Below are 24,822 nucleotides of genomic sequence, written 5' to 3' on the forward strand. Positions count from 1 at the left end.
AAAATGCCGAAAACACTGATGTGTTTCTGTTGGGAGAGGCCACGGAGAGGACGTGGCCACTAGTAGATCCACGACCTGGATGCAGGCAATCAGAGGCTTGTCACCCCCTCTCCTGTCCTTGGAAGGTATGTTCCTCCAACTGTTCCCACAGTCGGAATCATTTTCAAGGACACAGCCTTGAGAGAGCCATGTGTTGTTGAGACCATCTGGATGGCGTACGTGACTAAACACAGTTCAGGCCTCTATATCAACACTTAAGATTCTGGCAGGGGGGTGTGGAGATCTATGTGTCTTGCGGCTGCCCAAGACAAGCCTTGTAGGTAAGTTCTTTTGCTTATTACACCTGCTGCCTACCAATCTGGAGTGGCCTGCCTCTTTCTCCGGCTCCCCTTGCCCTCTGTGCTCAGGTGCCATTTTATGAGAAAAAAGTTCCACGCATATCAGAGCACACCTCCTTTATGGTCTCACTTGTGCATGTTACACTTTATGGAAACAACAGCCCCAGATACAGCAAAAACACTCAGGGAATCGGGGTATCAAAGTCTTGAAGTGGCATCACAGGGGGAAGACGTGATGGAGATGAGAATATTTATCTTGAGAAGTGGAGAATTCTTTGGGGTGTATGTAGACAGGTGGTGGGACTGGGAAACACACCCATTATATCTTAAAATATTTTAAACAAGGCTCATGGCCAGGATGTTATTTTAAATGACCTCCAAGAGTAGATTTGAAGCCAAGGGGTGAGAACATCAGAGCTGCTTTCAGAGAAATATGTGTTACCCTTAATTTTTGTTTTCTTCTGAGTCTACCTAATCATTCATCGGGTGTGTTGTACGTTGTCAAAACAATTAGTCTTAGACCATACAACCTTTAAAAAAATCCCTTGAATCCTGAGATTCTGTGATTTTGTGACCTGAGGACTCAAGGACTATGTTCAAAGACTAGAATGTTTTCAGTCCCTTTGAACTTGATTCCAGATGCTGGAAGTCCTCCCGCCCAGCATCCAGCTCGGGCACCCTCCACTGTGCGTCCAAAGCACTGCCTTTTCCCCAGCACAGCCCCGAGGGCTGAAAGGTAGTGAGAAACTCAGGACCTTCCAAGCAGTAATTGGGCTCTGCATCTACCGTCATTAGGATGCTCGTACTTGAGGTTTCTGCGCTCGGAGAGAGAGGGAAAGTAAGCACTTCCAAGGCGTTTAGTCCTTCAGCAGAAAAAATAAAATAGAAGTTTGCTAAAAGGAGAAAAGTTTAAGCCATTCTTTTTATTTTGACAGAGTTTCTGCAGGTCCAGGACTTTCTACTGAGTCACCACGCCAGCCAGGATATAATTCTTTCAACTTACTGGGAGTATTATTTCTGAGTCACAGTAAGTAATATAACGATCTGAACATGGAAATGCTTTCTGTCACCTAGTACATCCGCTCTTTATTTCACAGCTGCACGCTCGTAATGATGATATTCCTCGTTGCACACGACACTGTATGAAAATACCACAGGGTAAAAAATGTATTCTAATTCATGGAAGAAATGGTCAAACATCAGGTCCCTATTTCACAGCAATTCTTTTTTTTCCCCTCAGAAAATACGCAAAAAGTAAGTAAGACATGACTCATTTGTTACAAGTCCCATGTTTTCACTGCAAATTCCTAGTCAGGCTTTGGAATTGATGCTTCTCTTCTACTATTCCCATATTCTCTGAGTCACCAAGGTTTTTAGATGTTGGCAGGAGAGCCTGTTCCTATGTCCTCACAGGGTTCTACGTGGCTGGGAAGGAATATAATGCCGAAAGTTGAACCAGGAGTGAGTGTAAACACCGCCCTTAGATCTAGGCATCCATGGCCCCGGCCCGGGGCCCTGTGCTTTGCAAGGCTTCCCAAATCATGATGTGCAAATGGATTTCTTAGGATATTGTTAAAGGCACTTTGTGATTCAGTAGGTCTGGGGTTGGGCCTGAAAACTTGCATTTCTAACAAGTTCCAGGTGCTGCTGATGCTGCTGGTTCACAGATTATACTCTGAGAATGACTGGTTTAGTGACCCCTTCTGTCTCTCCTCCAGACATGCCCCCTCCCCACAGATTGAGCAGTTCATGTGACCCAGGGAACGTGCCAACCCAGAGCCTATTTAACTTCCTCCCAACCACACTCCGAGTATCCGGGACTCCAGAATTCCCTCTCTAGACCACTTTCTGGCCAGTGCACACCCTTCCCTGGTCTGTCCTCCTGATGGCAGATCCTCTCAATGGTGCATACACCCCTGGGTTTAAGGGTTGACAAAGGGTCAACCATTTGGAGGAGGCTTAGCTATGTGGGCTAGCGTGGGGCCCAGGACCCCCTTGGTACAGACGGAAGTTGGGGAAGCAGGAGAAAGGGGGTGGGCTCTGTACAGAGGAACTTCTTTGTCTTCTTCCCTCAGAAGGCAAATGCTGGGGGTAGTCTTATGTCTGTTTGTATAAGTAACAGGAAGAAATCCCATCGTGCTACAACCTATCTGGATATTAAACCACAAACTGCCGCTTGGATGGTTCTAGCTGGTGAGAAACTATGGGATCTAAAGTGCTTAGAGCACAGAAAGAATGTTTTCTACATTTCTTTCATGCACCCCTCTACAACACTCCCCAGGTGACCACACTGTGTAGGAGACAGTGAATGGGGCTCTGAGGTCCCACAGACTTCAGCTGAACCCCCACTGTAACTTCCTACATGAATCTGAGCAAGGCAGTCACTTTTGAGCAAGAGGTCATTCTTTGTCCTTGGTTTCTTGATCTTTATCATGGGAATAAGAATGTTTTCCTATTCTCTTCCACCCCTTCCCCATATCCGCCCTAATTACTCCTCTTCATCGCTCATCCTTTAGCTCAAATGCCACCATCTTGGGGAGTTCAGGCCCCTCCAGCTAATGTGGACGTAACTGCATTCCTCTTTCTCTGCACTTTGTCCTTTTGTATCTGTGTTTTTGATGGATGTCCACTGGCCCCTGGCTTCCAAGAGCAGCGATCAAGTCTCTTGAATTCTCTAGTTGAGTTCTCTCTATCTGGCACACGGCCTGGCTCCTGATAGATGTGTTTGCCAAATGAGTAAATGAATGTGTGGTTATTGTTAAAATTAGAGATAAAATATACTAAGGGATGGGCACAGAGTAGGTGCTTAATCAGTGACACCATAATCAGACATTTTATTTTGTCTCTTCCTACTCTGTTCATGGGGGAGATTGGGGTGAATCTGGGACAACTACAATTTGAACCATCCAAGACAAGAAAAAAATGTGGTGTGATAAACTACTGGCCCAAACAGCCAGGAACATGACATACTTTTTAAAGGCTTAAGAAGTGAAAGATCCATCATTTAAAACAGAGAATAAAAAGTACAAGAAAACGTTGTATTTATCCATTGCGCTTGCCCCCCCCCCCCCCACTCATACCCCAAGTAGTACACCTTCTTAAAAAGCCTCTGGTGAAAGTAATTCCCCACCCAAGTGCTCACGCTGACGTCACCAGCTGCCCCTTTCCCCTTCACATCTAGGGGACTACTTTATCTGTTTCTTTAATATCAACCAGCCCAAATATTCTCTTGTCAAATATTTGTGGGGCCTGCACTTGAAGAAAGAGACGATTTTCCCAAATCTGTGAACAGGACATTTTTTTTTTAATGTCAAAATAAACCATCTGCTTGTACAACTGTTTCTAATTACTTCCCTGCCTAGAGTCTGCACTTGAGGGGTTTGGTACCAGCACCCCGCCCAGAGCCGTGCCGCTGCCCAAATCCTCGCAGACAGCTCATCAAAGCACTCGGGGCTCCGGGTAGAGGCCCGACCTGCACGCCCTGGTGTCCGTGTGTCCGTCTGCAGGCGGCCTNNGGGTGGCACCTCTCCCTGCCGAGGCCTCCCCCTCCCCCGCACCACGAGCCCCACCCAGCAGGAGCGCAGCTCGCCGCACCGCCCAGGAGCTCAGCATGAGTCCCGCGGGCTTCAAGAACTTCTTGCTGCTGGCGTCCTCCCTTCTCTTCGCGGGGCTGTCAGCTGTTCCTCAGAGCTTCTCGCCCTCTCTGAGGTAAGTTTGGTTTGTTATTCCTTGAGAGGAACCTGCCCTGCTTTGCGTGGCAGGGCTCAAGTTTGCAGGATGACTGCCCTAAGCCAAGAGCAGTTAGAAAGTTGGACCCAGGATAAACTGTTTTCAACCTGTTCCGATTCCTTTCCTTCTATGTGCCCTGTGTGTTGCTTCGTGTTTGTCCTTTTACTTTTCCTTCGGAAAATTACCGCGAATACATATAAATATATAATTTCCTCCTATTTTAATACCTACCAGGAGAAACTAATGCCATGAGACTAAGGCATGTGTACCTGGGTGTGCTCATTCCCTGTAAGGCAGAGTTATTTCACAGGGTCTGTATTACATTATTGTATTGCATTTTGAACGAGACTTTGAGACACATAACAAGAGCTAAACTTTTTAAAAGTATAGTTTATAAGCACGCTCAATGCAACTGAAAATATTATGCCCTAGACTCTTCTAACATATAGAATTCTTCCTACATATTCATCTCTTCTTTTTCATAAAACGGCTGTCCCTGGCCATCAGCTAGCAATGGGACTTTTTAAAGAGTACTGAAAAGTCAGCCAAATGTCATACTTTGCATTCATTTGCATTTAATCTAAATGTGCATATAAGATTCAGTGGCAAGCCACCAAGAGGCAGGGCTGGATCACCTCTGTCCACCTGGAAGGCGGTTCTATTCCTCGTTGTGCAGGTCACCTCTCAGACATTTTGGGTCATGGCCATTTTTCTTGTGGTGGTCCATGGGTGGCTCCCAGAGAAATGTGGAACCGCAAACTTCCTTCCTGTGAAGCTGAACGTCGCCATACGGGTGGGCACTGGGGGAAAAGGGGGCTCAGAGTAAATGGGGCAGTGCGTCCTCTTGACCGTGGTGACCCTGCTGTGGTTTGTCGCCCTTGCAGAAGCGGGACTGGAGCCGCGTGCAGGCTGTCCCGGGCTGAGTCGGAGCGCCGGTGCCGGGCGCCCGGGCAGCCCCCAGGGGGCGCTCTGTGCCACGGCCGCGGCCGGTGCGACTGCGGGGTCTGCATTTGTCACGTGAACGAGCCCGGCGTGTACTTCGGGCCCCTGTGCGAGTGCCACGAGTGGGTGTGCGAGACCTACGACGGGAGAACCTGCGCAGGTAAGGGGCAGCCGGCGCACCGCGGGCTCGGGGGGCGCACTCCCCGCGGGCGTTTCTGCCACTTCCCGGGGAGAGCCCTCTGGGAAGTGACTACCCTCGCGCAGGTCTTCCTAATGCTCCTCCACTCTGGAATCACGTGTTGCAATACTTTCCTCCGCCCAAGGGTCCAAACTTAAGTGGAAATAATATTGGTAAGATTCATTCGCTTCATTATAACTTTGCTTATTACAGATTAAACCTCCCAACTTCCTCACAAAGGGAGTGAATCTGGTGGGCTCCTTTGCTCCAATCAGGAATGTTAATCATATTTGCAGAACATAAGCCTGTGTGTGTGGTTTTTTTTGTTTTTGTTTTTGTTTTGTTTTGTTTTTTACCAAGGAAAAGCAGGAGAATATTATCTTCCCAAATTCCAGGGGGGGCAGGTTGCGTCTTTGAACTCTGATTGCCTTCTTAGGATGTAGTTCACGGATAGAAGTGCGTATCAGAAAGTGATAAGGAAGAAATAAGCAGATCCGTACTTACTTAGAAACCATTGCTTTTGTATTGATTTAGCTGCTTGAGTTTTGCAGCTGCAGTGAAACTTGGTATTTTGTAAGGCTGGAGTAAAAATAAATTCATTTCTCTTGTGCATTTTTAAGGAGTGATTCAGGTTGTGATGTTGGAATGGGTCAAGAGATTTCTTTGTAGAGAACACCCCTCGTTTATACCAGTTTCACAGGAACATGCCATTTACCTAAGGCCAGAACTTCAGTTGGGTCACTGTGAATGATAGAGGCGCTTGGTTAGGAAAAAGACAACACCATGGGTTCCAACCAGGGTTTGGCAAATTTGTGTGTGTGCATTGGGTGGGGGGGGGGGGACCACAACTTATTTTACCCACGATGTCGTTCAGAATAAGAGTCGAACACTAGCAGAGGTAAAGAATGAGTTTATAGCAAAATGGTGTTTTCCTGGCACCTGGGCCCAGAAATGCGTAGTGAGAGTATTTAACATACACACTGCGTGGCAGGGGAAAGTAGTCATGTCAGGGATTTGGAGGGGCACCAGGGCTTCTCCGTGGTTTGTTTACCCTGTAAAGGCTGGGGCTCAACCCTTTAAAAATACTGAACGCCACAGCTCGTAATTTTAATGTTGTCCATCCCACAGGCTGCAGGATTATTAAGGGCAGCCCTTTGGAATGAAAGCTAAGTATTGTCTAATATTTCCTTCCCAATTTGACTGTTACCTGGCTTCTCTGGCTTGTACTGCCTCTGGCAGGGTCTCTTCAATATCACGAGTTCTGAACGCATTTTTTTCAAGGTGTTTTTGAATCGTTCGTTCATTGGAAAAGTAAGAGGTAAGGCGGAGTCTTCAGCTGGTGAAAGTAGGTATGGGCGCCATTGGATAAAAGTTCCCCGTTGACGAAGCACATCTGGGTCCTTCACTGTAAAGTTCTGCAGAGAGAAAGCTATATGGCCTATCACGTTCTGGTTGATCTCCCAGGAAAAGTGATTGTTGTTTACCCCTAACATCTTAGTCACTGCATTCTTTCCTCCCTGATACAAATGCAGCACTGAGTCATGCATGGTTTTGTTTGCATATGTCCACATTCCCGTGGAAGGCAAAATGCTTCTCTGTATTTCAAGGCTGAATGAAATAATGGTGTTCATTTTCCATTCTCCTCTTTGTGACTGATGGCCGCCGAGGCCTGCTCTACCGGGCCCGGTGCAGGCCCTGCCCCTGCAAATGCTCTGGGGACATTGGCCAGGCCAGTGAGATCTTTACACACAGCATGTCAGTGGGCTGCCTCGCCAACTTGCTTACTTGTTCTGCACTTCAATTCCGTCTTCAAGAAGAGGTTCCTATGTTGTAGATAGTAAGATAGAAACAGCAAGTTGTCTTTTATGTTTTTATGTGCACCTGGGCCTTTACCTCTGTGGTGCTTTCTAGAAATAGAGTAACTTTCAGAGACAATGGTTAGTAAAAGGACAACACCATGGGTTCCAACCAGGGTTTGGCAAATTTGTGTGGCAAATTTCCTCTTTGAGGAAAACGAAATCCTTCTCTGAGAGTGTATCATAGAGTGGTAAATACTCTGGGCTCTGGGGGAAAGTTTCCAGGAGTTCAAATCCCAGCCCCACCACTTAACAGCTGTGTGAACTCGGGCAATTACTTAAACTTTCTGAGCCTTGATTTCTTCATCTGTAAAATGGGAATAACAACAATACCTACCTTACAGGATTGTTGTGAGCTTTGACACATGTAAAACACTTAGAATAGTGTTTTGCACAAAATGTTCAATACATATAAATATGTGTATAGGCATATAACATAATACTATAACAGTGATGCACAAAGGTGAGCTAGTCTGGCCAGATGGATGGATGGATGGATGGATAGCCTGGCTTTGTATTTGTTGGACATTTGACGCAGTGAGAGCAATTTAGTTGTCTTAATGTAGCCTGGGCCTGTTATCGATCCAAAGCTCAAAAGGTCGAGCGAGGATAGCTATTTTGGCGTAGCCTCAGAGCAGCTGTATTACATACACCATGCCCTTTTAAAGTTAAGTCCGTTGGGATTCTTATACTGTGAATCATAAGAAAGATACTTACTTTAGTTTGACCCTAAAAGTGATTACGTTTATATTAATGTATAACTAATGTACAATCCAGTATCCACTTGCTCATGGCACATGAATCTTCCTTGGACTCTATAGTGTAAAGGTCTGGCCCAGAGATTATTCCTGTGTGGTGGGTGGTCAAATGAGAAGTAAACTAGTTTGGGTGGAATATTTCTTTGAGAAGAGTAAAATGTTTGGTTTCATAAAAACAGACTTTCAGCTAATATTTCAAGGCATCCCTGAATAACTCCCTGAACAGGGTGATTATGCTTAAATAAAATATTGTGTTTTTTCAAAATCTTTTCTAATCTCTTTTGAAATATATCACTTAAAAGAGTTTCAGTTTTAGTGACTAGGAAGAGCTAATTGAATTGACCTTAGCAAATACTCGTGAGGTGCTGTATGTTTACTAGACCTTCTGCTGTTGAAGGCGATATAAAGATGAGGAAACTGTAACAACTTCCCATTGAGGGGGGAGATGAAAATACCAAATACTTATACTGCAATGCAGAATATCACTCCTGCAAATTTCTATGAGAGTTTCATTGAGGCAGGAGTTAAATACTGTAGTTAAAGTTCTTGAGAAAGAGGTGGCCTTTGACATAAATCTTTGTGCATGGGAGGTTTTTAGTCTAAAACGTGGACTTTTGGAATTCTGAGGGAAGAAAAGTCCAAGCGGTGGTTTAGAGGCAGAAAGGCATGTGGTGGGTGTGTTTGGGGACCAGTGAAGTATTCTAGGTTTGGCTTGGCTGGATCTTAGGGCTGTGGGGAAAGTAGTCACAGCTGGACACGCTGTTGAGAGCTCTGAACCTGAATGTGAAGTCTGTGCTTATCGGAGCCATGAAGGGGTTTGAACGTGGGAGCTTTGGTTAGTACTGTGACTCATGAAAAGTAACGGGGTAGAGTGCTGGAGGGCAGGGCAGGTTGGGATAGACACTAGATGGTGAAGAGCTCAGTTTAGAGACTACGTCAATTCTAGCCCGAGAGAGAGAGAAAGATAGAACAATGATGAATTTTAAAGACTGTTGAAGGTACAATCAACCTGCTTTAGAACCCAAGGATGAGTGAGATGGTCAATCAGTGACTGGGCGTATGAGAGATGGACTAAGAGTCGGGAGAAAGAAACAGATAACTCCTAATCAATGGCTAAGACTCTTTACTAAAAAAAAAATGCTTATTTTTAATCTGAAATTGCTATAAAATGAAGAATTATCACTAGCAGAATGAGTCTGGGCTTGACTGGCCGTGGATCTAGGACTAGATGGATCATGTCTGAACTGTTAACTTGGGTTCAGTTGTGTGTATCCTTAACCTTGAGCCAGTCATCTGATTTCTCTGAAACTTAGATTCTTTTTTTTGGAACATCTTTATGGATATAAAGAACCTGCATTGTATTATTCAGAATAATTTTTGTGTTTATGTATAAATATATTTAGCATCCATATAATTATGCACTTATACATTTATTCAGACTATGTGTAAAACATCCTTATAAACATAAATTTATGTACATAAACACACACAATATAAAAATAATTAAAATACAGGGAAACACCCCTAATATATAAATATTAACAGTTTTTTTCTTGCAGATATTTCTGACTTTTACACCGCTAAATAAATAGTACGAGAAGTGCACGTGATTATTCAAGAGAACTGGACTTTCTGGCTCTTTATAGTCTGTCTTAGGACTGATGTGCTTTTCCTCACAGTTGCATTTTTCTTGAATAGTTGAGTAATTCCCTCCAAGCCTATTTTGCAGAATCACTCTTTGGTTTTTCCTTCCGTAGTTATTTTCCATTTTCCACCTTCTCCTCCTTCCTTCAAACCATATTCTATCTTACTTGCCCCCTCTTTTAACTCTGTCCAGCTCCCCTTGGTACTTCCCATTCCTGCTTCTTCTTTATACCCCCTCCACGTCCCTGCATGGGGCGCCAAGCACGTAAGAGCATCGTCTGTTCTTTAACACCGCATCTAATAAACGATTGCGTTGAACAGACAGACTCTAGTTTCCACATCGCTTCCGTTATGTGCTTTCATCATGGCCTTAACATGTCCATAGTTTTGGAGAACACACTCAGGGGTTCCCCACCACTAACTCACCTACTTCAGGCAGGCCTCTTTTTTTGTGTGAGTTCTACTCTCTTAGGTTTATCCATTTTGGATAAATGTATCCTGTCTTACCTCAAGTGACATATAACAATGAAAGATTTTCATCTTCACTTTCTCTCAACTGTACTGCTTTATCTGGACCCAGTACTCTGCCATTCTGCTGTAGAGCCTGAGAGACCTTGTGCTTGGAGTGCGTCATCCCCACGCCTTGATAATCTAAACAAGCATATTTATAACATTAGGGTGTTTAGATCAAATAGTGTCAATGTGAGAAGTTCAGCGGTTATTTTTCAAGTAGAATTTCCCCAGAAAGAGAGGGGAACGTATGGGAGCAAATTTTTTTATGTTACAGATTTTAGATTTGCGAAGTAAAAATCCCCTTCATAGGGTTCTCAGAAGTCTTCCATATATTTTGAGAGATGATGCTAACACTGACATCCCATGTCTCTTGCTCAGCCTGCTGGACCTGCTCAGCCCTCTGGGCCTCAGACATAGGTTGGGAAATCTGACCTTTGAAAGAGTACTGTGATTAGATTGGCTTCAACTGGCAATCCAGAATAATCTTTCCATTTCAAGATCTATAGTCTTACATTGGCGAGTTCCCTTTGCCATGTAAGCTATTTCCATGTTCCAGGAACAAGGATGTGGACATCTCTGGAGGCCCTAAGTCTTCCTACCACATCCATCCTTCTGTGAAGAGCAGGAGGAATGCTATGGTGTAGGAATGGCAAGAGAGAGCAGTTCCAACCCCCATTAGTACCTGGCTGTTCTTACACTTCATCTAGGATGCAAGTACTGAGTCTTTTCCTTCCTTCCAGAGCTCATCTTCATGACCTAATTTCCCTGTCCCCAGTCTTTCCCACACCACTGCTGATAAGGAACACCAGGCTTCTGGTCCAGACCATGAAGAGTGACTGATAGCCCAGCAGTTGACTACGTTCAGTGCCTGACATTATCACTTGCCAACTCCGGAGCTCTAGGCAAGTTACTCAAACGTTTGCCGCTCCTGTTTCCTTATTTATGAAATGGGGGTAATAATATTATCAATGGGGATAATAATTATGCTAAGGCACATGAGTGATTAGTGAGTCACTGGAGTTATATGCTTACTTATGCAAGAGGTCTCTCTTCTACCCTAGCTTGATACTTGGTCCTAAGATATTAACTCCGTAAGAGTTATAACGCACATTGTATCTTCCTCTGGGTTTGAGCCTGTGTTTGCCTTTCCTCCTTTGACAATCAGTGAATTTTTGGAACTATCTCCCTTCAGACAACATGCCTGCTCCATAGTGTCAGGGCTGGTGAGTGTTCAGCCCTGGCCATCTCAAGCCTGAGACTCACTGGGTCATATTCCAGCTTGCTGGATGTCTAAGATTCTAATCCTACTTTCTGTCTTTGTCTCAGGAACTTGACTTTTGTGTTCTTGTCCCTGAAATCTTCACTCTGATTTATGGTTCTAGAGCCATGCTCTAAATAGTGTGTGAATAGTCTTTGACTCTGGAATTTTTAGTCATTTTCTTTACTGGAAACCCTAAGATTTCTGCACATTTACAGAGTTTACACTCAGAGTTTACAATCAGCAGCTTTGCTGCTGCTGATTCTTACCTCCACTGAGATGTCTGTGTTTCCTGGCTCTTCCTTCTTCTGCTCTGAAGCTTTGATCTCAAGTGGGTTGATCCCAGAACCCACACCTACAACTTACAAAAATGGGAAAAGCAATGCAATACAAAATAAAATCAAAACAACTCACCTTTGCAGAGTTTTTGAGTATTTGGTAAACATTACTGAACGTTCTAGAGACACTGAAGATGGGGTAGTTTAATCACAGATGTATAAACAACTTAAGACTGGATAGTAATCATTCTGGTTCTTTAAACTCCCAGTTTTTTCAACCACTCCTCCTTCTTAGAGCTAAGTGTGGACATGTGATGAAGTTCTGGTTCAAGAGTTGCAAGTGGAGGTGTTGTAGGCGAACTCAAAGGGAGCTGACTTGCAAGGAGCTATTTGTTTTGCCCATCCACCCTTTTTCCTGCCTAGAATGTACCTACTTCAGCAGCCCCTTTGGATCAAGAGATGAACATGGCGGCCACCTATGAGGATGGCTCACCCAGAGGACAGGAATCTGGGCTTTCGGAGAGGCCGCAGAGCTGCCACACCAGTTCTGGATTGCCTGCCTCTGGATTGCTTTTGCACATAAAAATAATAAACTTTTGTTTAAGCCCCTGTCATTTGGGGGTTTTCTAGCAGCTAAATATAACCCTATCTGAAGCAACGGTTTTATTCAAAAAATTCAAGCCTATTAAAACAGGACAGGAGTAGCTTTTGGATAGGGGTTGAGAGCTTGAACTCGTGACAGATAGGCCTGGGTTCCCCACGGCTTTACCTGCTCCTTGCACTCCAGCAGTTTTGGTAAGTTCTGTAAGACTCAGTTTGTTCATCTCTAAAATGGGATATAATTAACACTCTGGGGAGAGTTATTGCAAAATTTAAGTGAGAAAATACACATGAAGCAGCTAATAAAATAGCTGACATAACGGTCACTTTAAATGGGAGTTGTTATTACCATTATTAACCTAGAATCTCTGAGGGGATTATGCGAAGGCAACGGGGAATGTCTTTGCTTTAAGTGTGTTTACTAGTAATAGAGTGACCAGTGATGGATACGTATTCTCTGTACCTGTTTATATATTCAGCATGTACTGCGTTTTTGCCTAGCCATTTTTATGGGGTATTATTTCTATGAGAAGATGTAATTTTTCAAAATCTGGCTGCTAGAAATTAAATTACCAGAGAGAACAGAAACATTGTTTATGTCTTTAAATATTTTTTGAAAAATTTCCATTTATTTATCGGTATTTAAAGTGTAAAACATCACACATATCCACTACAAAACCTCAAACAATACATAAACGCATGGATAAATGTCAGTACAGTGGGGCTGCATTTCATGCAGAGGAGAGATTCTGCATCAGCACAAAATCAGACATTTGAAGTTTAAACGTTACCCTGACAAATCTCCAGGGGAGGCTGTGTGTTCAAGTTCATGACGCCATCTCTCAGTCGAGTGCGGTAACACTAGTCAACGAGTGTTCGCTCCATGGCTGTCTCGGTGTTTACTCCATTTTCGGTTTTTGGCTGGATCTGAGAGGAGGAGTAGCTGGATTGTTGTTTTGGGGCCCCTCCGCTCACTAGGAGACACACAGCAAGAACATCAGCCCATGGAAGTTCCATCTCGTTCACACTCCCTCTTCGCCCCCACTTGGGGCTTCCACTCACTGAATGGAATGACAGACTCTCTACACTGTTTAAATGATTATTCCACCTTCCTTTATTGACAAGCATTTACCGTCAGTGCCTAAGCACGTATCATTGAATTCAGGTCAGTTAAATCTGTGTACGCTGTGACTCCTCTTCAGTCCGGTCTTAGCATAACCCCTGGGGTGAATCAATATTAAACGTAGGGTGTATACGTGCCTCTTTCCCCATGGTTATGGACACACGTGTGTTGTAAACATGTGAACACACACTCTCCCAGGTCTGTTTCTTTCCCTCTTTTGCTCTTTTCCCCTTAAGAATATATCACAGCTCTCATTCTAGCTTAATAATATATACGATTAAGAATTTTAATAGGTGTATGATGTCCTATAGTAGGGATATATTGCTTTATTAAATGATTTGCCTACTAGTGAACATTCTGGTTCTTCTGTTTTATGTTATTGTTGTTTTATTTTTTTGGTGTACGAGGACTTGAAGCAGTATTTTCAAACTCCAGTTTAAAATTGTGCACAGACCTTTGTACGCGTATGTGCACACGGCTCTGTAGCTCTCTCGTTCTTGCGTGGACACATAGACATTTCCACTACGAGTGAGCTGGGTCCCCAGGTGGGCGTGGGGTTGTCAGCCAACAGAACTGTTAATAAAAGTGTCTTCATACGTTGCTGATCTTGGGAAAAGGAAACTTCAAATCAGGTGGAACTGGGAGATCTGAACGCTTTGTCCTTAGGGAAATTTAGATTCCAAGCCTGGTGTGGGATTCAAGGTCAGGAGTCACATCTGAGGAGGAGGAGAAATATGGTACAGCAGAGACTGAGAATACCAGGGGGATTTACCGGGGCATTTTTAGGCCCCTGCATGGGTAAATTCTCAAGCTATTTTCCATTAACTCTTAAATTGATAAAGATAGAGAGCTGCGAGGAGGTTGCAAATCTCATTTTCTTTGGAAAAGAGTGCTTTGTCTTTTCAAGGATCACATTTCCTGGCAAATAAGAAACTATATTTTGTAATAGAACTCATTCTTCTGTCTATTCTAAATCATCTTACTTAAGGCTGGGTAGAAGAATGATGGCTTTATAAAGGGAAAAGAAACATAAGACCTTTATAAGGATGCTCACTGGCTTGACCTTGTGTCACCTCAGTCCTCACTTATACCATAAGACAAGTTTCTCTGCCAAGAGCCCTGTCATCCTAATTGTATATAGTCACTAGTTCAAGCATCGAATTATTCCAAGTGAATAGTTATCCACTCTAGTTTTCTGTTTTACTGTTTTATCTGGATACTTCCTGGGGAAAGGCAGGCGAAAAAACTTTTTTTTTTTTTAAAGAGGTCATTGAGTTTTGATATTGCTTAGAAACTTCTCTTATGGCTAGGCCTTAACTGTAAATCATGATTTAGTCAATGGGAGAGAGTAAGGAGCCAAAATCAGAAAATCAAAACATGGTAAATGTATTTCCTTATTGGCCATCACTGCTCTCTCAAAGCTATCATTTTCTGCTGTGCAAAATAGTTAGACAAAACTAGTTATTTTTCTCAACAAAATGACTTGGCCACTTAAGCCTTTTCCTCTCCAAAATACAAAAAGCAAGTTACAGATTTTTTTTTTTTTTGCTTTCTTGTTCAACATCATTAGTTATATAAGCTCCAAGAGTCATCTTGACATGAAATAATTCATTTGTTTTAAGAAGGAAAATATTTGATTCTAGCTGTGTCCTGGATAGACTTCAATTGCTTGCTTGGATGGATTTGAGCTTTAAAATTAATGCTGTGTTAGTAATACACGAGAATAATGGGAAAATATCTATTTCTATTTGAGTATGCTTTGCTGGAAAATATTTTTGTACATATGAATTCATTCAATTCTCATATAACTTTTAAGAGGTAGTCAAAATTGTTATTCTCCAGCTATCATATTAAGGAACGCTGAGAAAAATTTGCCCCCCCAAATCAGTAGGAGGCTTCTCCTTAAGCAGATTAAAGTTCTCCTGAAACCACATATTTAGGGGAAATATTTTCATGAACTTGGAGTCCTGAAATACCATAATTTTGAAGGACCTCATTTTTGTATTTAAAAATATATCTTCTGTTGATTTTTTTCTTCGAAGAGCAGATTTTCACTCTCATTTCTGCCTTACGCTAGAGATAACGCACCTAAAAGCTCCGATACTGGGCAGAAGAACACTTTATTCATTTAATATCAAAAGAAGTCCGGGTAGCAGAAAGCATTGGGACTAACTGTTGTACCAACAAAGCATATCTCTCAGCTCTAATTGATGTTCTAGAGTGATTGTATTTAGCACCAACTCTTATCAAAATAAGATTCTCCAGAGTTAACAAGGGGAGAAACCTTTCTATCACCTTTGATTTCCCTGGTCTGTAACAGTGAAAGAAAATGTAGGCTGGAGAGTTGAATAATATTTGTTACTTTCCTGGACATTAACTAGCATGATTTTGGCTACTAAGAGTAAATCACATTTCAGGGCACCTAGGTGGCTAAGTACGTTGTGTCCGACTCTTGATTTCGGCTCGGGTCATGATCTTAGGGTCATAGGATCGAGCCCCGTATGGGGCTCTGCACTTGGTGGGGAGTCTGTTTGCGATTCTCTCTCCCTCTCCCTCTGTCCCTCCTCCCGTCTCGTGTTCACTTTCTCAAATAAGCAAATCCATCTTTAAAAAAAAAAGAATAAATCACATTTGAGATTATCTTTTGCTCTTATAAAATTATTCATAATATGAAATCCAGACTTTCAAATAACATGCAATTTTTAATATATGTACAACCTTTTTGAGAACAAACCGGTAGGAATTAGCAGAAATGCACAGTGAGGGAAGACAAGTGTTTATAGAAAAGTGAACAGTTTTGACTGGAGCATCACAAGGGTGTACTTTACTTTTCGGAGGTGGGTATGTCACTCATCAATCTGCCTAAGATTCTTGAAGTTCTGTTTCTATATTTCATCCCTGCTAATACGCTAGATGTAGAATTTTAAGACTGAGGAGTGGCAATGCACTGATCTGTTAATAATATAGTCTGTATTGAAGTTAGTAATCTTTCCTTTGGGAAAGCTAAGTGAGCAGGTTTGGATAGGATGGAAATGCACAGGCACACTGCTCTGGAAAGTGCCTGAAAATTGGAATTAGAACAAAACAAATTATTCTTTCTCCACTGTTGTTACTTATTGTGTGACCTTGTGTAAGTCTTGACTTCTCTGAGCTTCAGTTAAGTTAAATTCAATGAGCATTTATTAAACATCTCCAAAAAGATGACTCGCAGAGGACAGGCAATGGTAACTGGGCGATTGGAGCCATCAGAAAGCAGCAGGTGCTGAATCCAGTGTCCTCTGTTTCAGGAAAGGGGTGGAAAGATTTTCATTTCAGACAGTTGACTGCTACAGAAAGACGTCTTATGACCTTCAGCGTACCTTGAAAGCTTTACTTTCTGAGAATTTTAAGAACTCTACCTCTCATAAACTTTTATTTAATGAGTGCCCAATGCCTATGATACCTGCATGGTATTGTAACACGGGCATTAACGTTCTATAGAGTAGACTTGGCGTTTGTTAAATTCCCAACCCCTATCGGTACATAGGCTATTAAAATACAGTAAAAGAATATTTGTGCACATCTTGAAATATACCCCCAAAATAAATATCAAAAGCCATATCAAAACCATAATCATCAAATCAAAAGCCATGACAGTCTCTGCTGCCCTCTGTGTGGAACAGAACTAGTCACACTAGCGAGAGAACTGAACATGAGTGAGAAGAATCACTGGGGAATGGTGTGTATGGGGTTATTTGGAGGAAATAATGGCGGTTTGGAAAACAATTCCTTTCTAAAAGGGCAACATTATATGGGATAAACTTTTTATGGAAAAGATCTGTTGAATTGTAATAATGGATCTCATAGTGTTGTGGAATCGAGATAAGGTAATGATAACACAGTTACTATTTATTTAGGATTTGCTATATGTCTCTTGTGTTATATTCTCATAGGAAACCTACTGGGTGGGTCATCTTGCCATTCTAAAGGCAAAGAGTTGAGCCTGAGGAAAGTTAAATGGAATGTTTAGGATCATATTTGTCCGACACCAGAAGCTGTAGCATCAGTTACTTGCATTGACTTCACCATTTAGTGCGGTGCCACCAGATAACAGGTGCCCAAGAATATTTAGATTTCTTTTCAGTGATTTCCAATGAGTGTATGCGGTATTAATCCGTAATAACCAAGTGTTTTTCCAAATGTGAAACTGTGAGAGGCAGAACAGTGAGGATATTGAAGGAGAAGGACCCTCTAGGTTCAAAAATTGGCTCTACGCATTATGAACTACATCATCTTGGGCAGTTGATAAACTTCCCCACGCCTCTGTTTCCTCCTCTCCTCGTGTTATTGTGAGAGTCAAGACTCAGGAAAATCCCTGGCTTATCGTAATTGCTCATCAGCAGCTCCTCTTACTGTTGTTATTGATCTTATTATCAGGCCATTCCCACATCACTGCAATTATATTACGCACTCCTCAAGGGCAACAGTGCATTTTCTCTAATATTGTCTCTTAGGATGTTACTGTTATTGCTGTAAGAATGCTGTATTACGAACCACCCCAGAATTCAGGGGCCTTCCAGAAAATACCAAAACCAATCTTTTTCGCCCCTCCCTCTTGGGTGTGTAGTTCAACTATGACTCAAGTGGGCAAGGCTAGATTCCAGGGTGTGGGCTGAGCTCCACGTCATTCTCGTGCTGTTGGGGCATGCTTTTGTCATGGTGGGTCAAGGGAGCACTAGAGCATAAGAGGAAATACTTGGTGTTCCTGGAGGCCTTGAGTCACCTGCACATTATGTCCACATACTGTTATACTGTTGGGCAAAAGGAGTGACATGGTCAAGCCCCGTCTCTATGCTCCGCCTTCTCCTGGTCGCTGTAAGGTGACATGGTGGGAGGGGATTCAGCTATTGACAGCAATTATTCTATCAGCCACAAGATTTAACATAGGTATTCCAATGTCGTGGCTTCTCGGTGAAATTAGCTGATTGATGTGATTATAAATATCTGATATTTAAATTTAATTTGGAGGTAAATATGTTTCGGTTTTAAAAGTAAGCATATTAATTATACAGTAAATTATATTGATTTTTCTGAAGGGGTAAGAAAATTAAAAAGAGAAGAGCAAAAATATACCCAGAAGCTAATCTCTAATGAGGGAATTCATGTGAATTCCCTAAATATAGACTAATGTCCTGTGAGTCAAAAGGGAAGTGTTTCTTTCCTCTGTACTTAAATATACCCAATCTGTCATTTTACGACATCTTTCAGCAGGTCTTTGCATAAATGCATGCTCCAGATGCTATAAAACACAGTGGTTTTATGAAAACCAGAATATTGCTGTATGTCATGAGGCAGGTTAATAGTTGTCTGGTTTCATATGCACACTTAGTAAGCCACTTATCTACTTTTTGATGAATTACTCGCTTTAATCTTCATATGTTTTCTACTTTAAAAGAATGTTTTATGTAGAATAACGTGTTTGGTTACTTGAATAAATTGTTTTTCGAATTTGTCTTTTGAGAACTTTAGAAGAGCAGTGGAGTCAGTCAGCATACTCAGTATTATTCAGATTTCTGTTTTTCAGATTTTTAACAACAATTGAATTCATTTATTGAAGAAGAAAAGAGAATATAAGCAGTTTTAGATCATATGAGCTGTCCCACAACCATTGATTGGTCGGTCAACCATTGTAAACTGACAGCACTGTTAGGTAGGTGATTAACTTAATGGAGAATGTATTTCCTGTTTCAAATGAGGAACTATAGGTCCTTTAGGGACTAATTTTTTGTAAACTTTGATTTTGAAATTCAAAATACTTACAGTTTTATTAGAAGTCCTTATGAGTATAAATATCTTCGACAAAAATATGTGTGTAATTATTAGAAAGTGTGCCCATATAAATTAGTCACTATCTTTAAGAGTCGAAACTCTGGGGGTGCCTGGTTGGCTCAGTTAGGCAAGCTTCTGACTCTTGATATCAGCTCAGGTCATGATCTCAAGGTCATGAGATCAAGCCCCTCATCAGGCCCCACACTCAGTATGGATTCTGCTTGACATTCTCTCTCTTCTTCTCCTTGTGTCACTCTCCCCCCAAACAAATAAATAAATAAAATCTTTAAAAAAAAAGAATTGACACTCTGAAAGTGGACTGCTTTCTCATATATAAAGATCCAAGAATTTATATGTAGAGATGTAAAGCAGAAGATGTACATATTGGTGTTGTATGTGTATAATTATTATGTCATTTTTACATTCAATTACCAGGTATGTTTTAAGCAAGTACTATGAATTAGACTCTGCATTGGTCGCTGTAGGGGCTATAAAGATGGAAAGATATGAGTCTTTTTCTTAGGAAATGGAGTGGTAGGTTTGAAATACAGGATAATCCTGTATTAAAGAGGTGCAAAGTGCTGGGCATATGAAGAGTTTGAGCTGTTTTGAAAATAAGGAAGGTGTTAACTAATGGTATGGGTGGACTGGGATTCCAGCCAGAGGGAGGAAATGAGCAAAATCGGAAGGTGAACGTCATGGACACTAGTCTTGCTCGCTTAGGTCAATGGGTGCTTTCAGAGGCGTTATCAGGGAGAAGTCTGCAGAGATCATTGGTAGCAGCTCATAGGGAGCCTTTCAATACCAAAAAAAGACTGTGGACAACCCTTGGCAGGTAACCGTGGGCAGATATTGGCTTTTCCAGATGGAAATATCAGGGACATTGATCTTATGATAAATGAAAAGACAAAAATCTTTAAATGGAGAGAACAATGAGAAAGCTACTTTAATAGCCAGTGGTGAAACCTAAGAATACTCTGAATTATGGTGGTGACCACAGAAAGCAAAAGGGGAAGGAAGGAGGATGCTAGGTAGATTGATAGGATGGAATTGGCAGGAGGAGGGACGGAATTGATGGTGGAGCTGGGGAGGTAGGGGCAAGACTTATTCGGTAAATGTAAACTGTTGTGGTCATATTGGTTTCCAAATATTCTAAGTCCTGCAACCTTCCCCCCCCACCTCCCCCAGAGACACCGGGGCCTCTTCCTAATTGGAAATGAAGGGATTAAGTCTCGGTTTACCAGAGAACTCCTGCTCTGCTTTGGTGCTCAGCACTGGTACTTCTTCCTCATTCCTGGATAAATACTTCAAATATCTGCCATCTGGGAGAGTAGCAGGGGCTGTGTCGGGGCCATCCATAGGAAACTGAGAAGCAATGTTTTTGAGGGCAAAAGGAGCCGGAACACTTGTTTGTAAAACAGCCATCCAAAGGTGTCCAGTGGTGGCCAAAGGCTACATCAACTCCCAAAGATTGCAGTCTATCCCATAATGAATGGGTGCTAAGACCCAGAAGACTAGAAATTTAATGACTCCTGCACAAATTACCACATCCAGATAAGTTTCTAGTTGCTTAAATACGTATTTTTATTTTGGGGTGCCTAGGACACTTTGACTCATTAGACATAGATAACCATTTCTCATTAGGATTGCAAAAATGAATGAGAAATGAAACGATGGGTAGTATGTTAAACAAATACTAGTTGCAACTCATAAGTATAGTGTTTTTACTATATCCAAAGTAAAATCAGATCTGTCTTGGTAGTTATATTTATTATGTAAAAATAGCTTCAATTTAAGTTCATCAAAATAAAATTCCATGTGAAAATATCAGAAACTTTCTGTTATTCAGAAAAGAAATCTAAGTATTAGTTTTTGTGTACCTCTAATATTTGATTACAAGATGCTATGAAATTTCATTTTAGCATAGAATAAAGTAGGTAAAACCCTTAAATATGTTATGAGATGTATGTTATTCTGTGTGTTATGTTATTGCCTCTGAGTTGCCTTCATATGCATCTAATGTATAAACTCTAAGATGGAGTAATTCAGGCTTATTTAGGGAGCAGGTGTCTTTCAGATACTCATAGACGTATCAGGTAGGACATCTTTTTGGGGTCCAAGTAATAGAAAACCCAATCCAAACATGCTTAAGAAAAAAAAATTACAATTATATGCAACTTAAATGAAATACTTAGGACAGTGTTTCTCAAAGAATGTTCTTTTTATTTTTTTAAAAGATTTTATTTATTTGAGTGAGAGAGAGAGATCCTGAGCACATGAGCTGGGGGAGGGGCAGAGGGAGAAGCAGGCTCCCCGCTGAGCAGGGAGCCAGATATGGGGCTCGATTCCAGGACCCTGGGATCATGACCTGAGCCAAAGGCAGATGCTTAACTGACTGAGCCACCCAGGGTCCCCTCAAAGTGTGTTCTTGAGCCAGCATCAACTGGGTACTTGTTAGAAATGCAAATTCTGAGTGCCTCCCCACCCCCTTCCCAGTTTGCTGAATCAGAAACTCTCACTGTGAGGCTCAGCCATCTCTCTGCTTTAGCAAGCCCTCTGGGTTGTTTTGACACATAGTAAAATTTGAGAAAAAGTAGTCTAGAACTAAATCTATCTTCAGGTGTAACTCATCTTAGGGCTCAAAAGGTGCCACCAGGATCTACGTGTGGGCTCTGCCTCCCCTGGAATAGCCCCATTTCCAGGCTTCCCATGGTGGCCAAGACAGCGTTAGCTGCCCATCATCACAACACCCTGGCCAGTAGACAAGAGACATGATTTCACCTTGAACTGAGTCTTTAGTACTGGATAGAAATCTGGATGGTAAATACATGGGTCCATATAGATAATATATATTTTATTTTCTTCAGATTTCTTTAAAAGAGATAGAGGGAGAGGCATGTGATTGCAAAGAAGACCAAAGGAAAGGGGGCAGGGGAAGAGACATTGGAGAAAAGCAGATTGGGTGGCTGGGATAATAGAGACTATGTGAGAAATGAGAGGTAATGGTAAATAGTGCAACATGGGCTTTAATATTTTAAAAGTCTAGACCCCTTGCAGCTTTAAAACTTCGTAAGCTATTTAAGATCGTATTTAATATTATAAAATAATAATAATGGTAATCATTCATGCTAATTGCTATTCTCTCTGGCTCTGTTACTATTCATTTATTTAATCAATACATGTTTAACACTGTAAGGGACAAAAGTACAAAGCCAGTGTGCCACATTTTACTTGGGTTCATTTTAACACAAAAATAGTCATTCTGCAGATTTCAAGCGTCACCTGTTTTTGTTTATTTTTAATGCTTTCTAAATTGCCTCCACCAAATGGGGAAGAATATATATATATATAAATATGTAAAGAACTACCTAAATACATCCTTAGGGTCACTATTCATAATAAAATATTCTTTATGATGTCTTTTCATAATATCTCTCGCTTCAGGGTACTCCCAGTGATTTTGATAACCCGTCTTGTTTTTTGTGACTACATCTTTAATAGATAAAACGTGCAAGTTTAGCACATTACCTGAACACATTAAATTTCATAAGAGCAATGTGTAGTTAGAGCTCCAGGGCAGGTGTTGTGATCCTGTCAAATTGCTCAAGCTAATTTCGAGCCATGTCAGGTCAGTTGCTGGGAAACGTTTGAGGAGCACAGGAAATTATTTGGAGCCTGTTGATAACAGCTTGTCCTTATACTGTGACCTAAAATAATACCAAACCTGCCACATTACCAAACTCTTGCTAAAATAGAGGGCCTGAATGGGCAGTTTGCACCAACATCATTAAAAAAGAGGAAATTAGAAAGATTTAAAAATATGCTTGCAATTGTTGAAAAGTTGGCAGAGAAAATATAAAGTTGGCAATTATAATTGTTTGCAAAAAAATTCTTTTAAAAATATATGTGATGTGTAGTTAAATTATTTCAGTTGTGTTTTCCAAGTTTGGCTGACCCTAATGATTACCCACAGTGTTTTTCTGTCATCAGTTCCTAAACCCTTCTTCTGGAGAAGTGCATTTCATAGACGTTCTGTTGAACCCAGTGTACCAGGTAATCGTCATGCTCAGACAAAACACTGGCCCAAAGTAAGGAATTTGTATACTTTTCAAGGAAATGAATGTGGGGAACTTATAGAAACATATCCAATCTCAGCTTACACATTTTATTTCCTTCTTGTTCATTCAGGTCGGAAGGAAGGCTTAACCTCGCTAACTCAGATGGTGCCTAGAAAGACGGATGGTTAACTAGGTTCATGTTCAGTGTGCACTTGGCACGGGAGGGGCTGCATACAACCACGTGGAAAGGCTGAGACCACAGGGGTGGTGATAATTGAAATCTTAGGGTTTTGAGGAGGAAATCAAGTGGGCCTTGGCTGGGATAGGAGAGGGGATACTGAGGAGGAAATTGAGTGGGGGGCCCCAGGAAATGGAGATATTGACATTTGGATTACACAAGCCATGCCTTTCAAACCAGGGAGCCAGCCCTTGCATTGGCATGCTGGAGAGGATGGAATTACAGATGAGGCTGGAGGGAAATGAGCGAGAGCTTTCTGTATTAGAAGGCATGGTCTTTTCAGAGCAAACTGCTCATTCTTTTTGTGTCATTTTAAAGGCAGTAGAATTCTTAGCTTGATAGACATTCCACAGACTCTACATCTTGACTTAAAAGAATGAATGGCATTTCAGAGTTCATTCCTTTAAGTTGGGAGGGGCAGAGGGAGAGGGGGAGAGAGACTCTCGAGCAGACTCCGAGCTGAGCACAGAGCCTGACGTGGAGCTCCATCTCACAACCCTGGGATCGCGACCTGAGCCGGAATCAAGAGTCTGACGCTCAACTGACTGAGCCACCCAGACGCCCCTAGGTTATAGACTTTGTACAGGAAGACTTAAGGTCTTCACTCTACCTTGTAAGATCTGCGTCAGGATGTAAAAGCTTCTAAACCCGCCCGACAGCATTCCTTGTCTTTAAGCTAAGAATAGGACATTGAAGGCGCTATTCGTTGAGCAGATACTGTGTGCCCAGACGTTATGCTGGGTATCCTAGATATTGTTAACACAATTCCCACGGCAGACTTTTGAGATAAGCGTTGCTATGTTCTGACAACAGCGATAACAATGTTTCTTCCTTACAGGATTTTGGGCAATAATTAATGACACTAAGCAAACAAAAAAAATCATGTTCCAAAGTAGGGATCAAATTCTTACTTCTTTTGAGACGTAAACTATATATAGCTTTAAGATGACAGGGTTCCCCCCCCAACTTCCACCCATTAAATTTGTATGGAACCGTTCCTCATCTATTAACACATGGCATATATATTTCAATATATTGCACATGCTTTGGCATGTGACTTGGGAAGACCAGATGGTGTAGTTGAATATTCACGGGCTTCAGGGTTAGAAAAATACTGAATACATAGGATCTTGCCTACCTTGGCTTGGCTGTACAACACTGAGCAGGTTATTTTACTCCTTCTAAGCCTGTTTCTCGTGGGAAGAATGGAAATCATCTCACAGTGTCCTTACGAAGACTCAGTGAAATAATGTAGGGTGACCCATCACGGGGATTAACAAACATTGGATAATATTTTTAATGAAATATACTTGAACGACAGCATGCAGCATAATTGTTTGTAAATGCCAGTCCTTGGCATCTGTTGCAGAAAGATTAGTTTTCTGAAAAGTGTGAGTGGAAATCATGTTAGAGCAGTAGACTTTTCAGGGATATCTGGTAAGATCCATTTTGAACAAAGTTAGTGAACTTCTGTTTTATTCTTTTCACACTAAAGGGGGAA

At 41.8% G+C, this 24,822-nt stretch overlaps 1 protein-coding gene across 1 annotated transcript in view; it reads left to right on the forward strand.

Annotated features, from left to right (window-relative positions):
- The first annotated feature begins 3,784 nt into the window (after positions 1 to 3,784).
- Positions 3,785 to 24,822, forward strand: part of ITGBL1 (integrin subunit beta like 1) — a 200,409-nt gene continuing 179,371 nt past the window's right edge. The window contains exons 1-2 of the mRNA XM_008684989.2: positions 3,785 to 4,046; positions 4,952 to 5,169. Coding sequence (XP_008683211.1) covers positions 3,949 to 4,046; positions 4,952 to 5,169 — 316 coding nt within the window. The 5' untranslated portion in view covers positions 3,785 to 3,948. The remainder of the gene's footprint in view (positions 4,047 to 4,951; positions 5,170 to 24,822) is intronic.

Source organism: Ursus maritimus, unplaced genomic scaffold, assembly GCF_017311325.1.
Source record: "Ursus maritimus isolate PB19 unplaced genomic scaffold, ASM1731132v1 scaffold_10, whole genome shotgun sequence".
Taxonomy (NCBI): domain Eukaryota; kingdom Metazoa; phylum Chordata; class Mammalia; order Carnivora; family Ursidae; genus Ursus; species Ursus maritimus.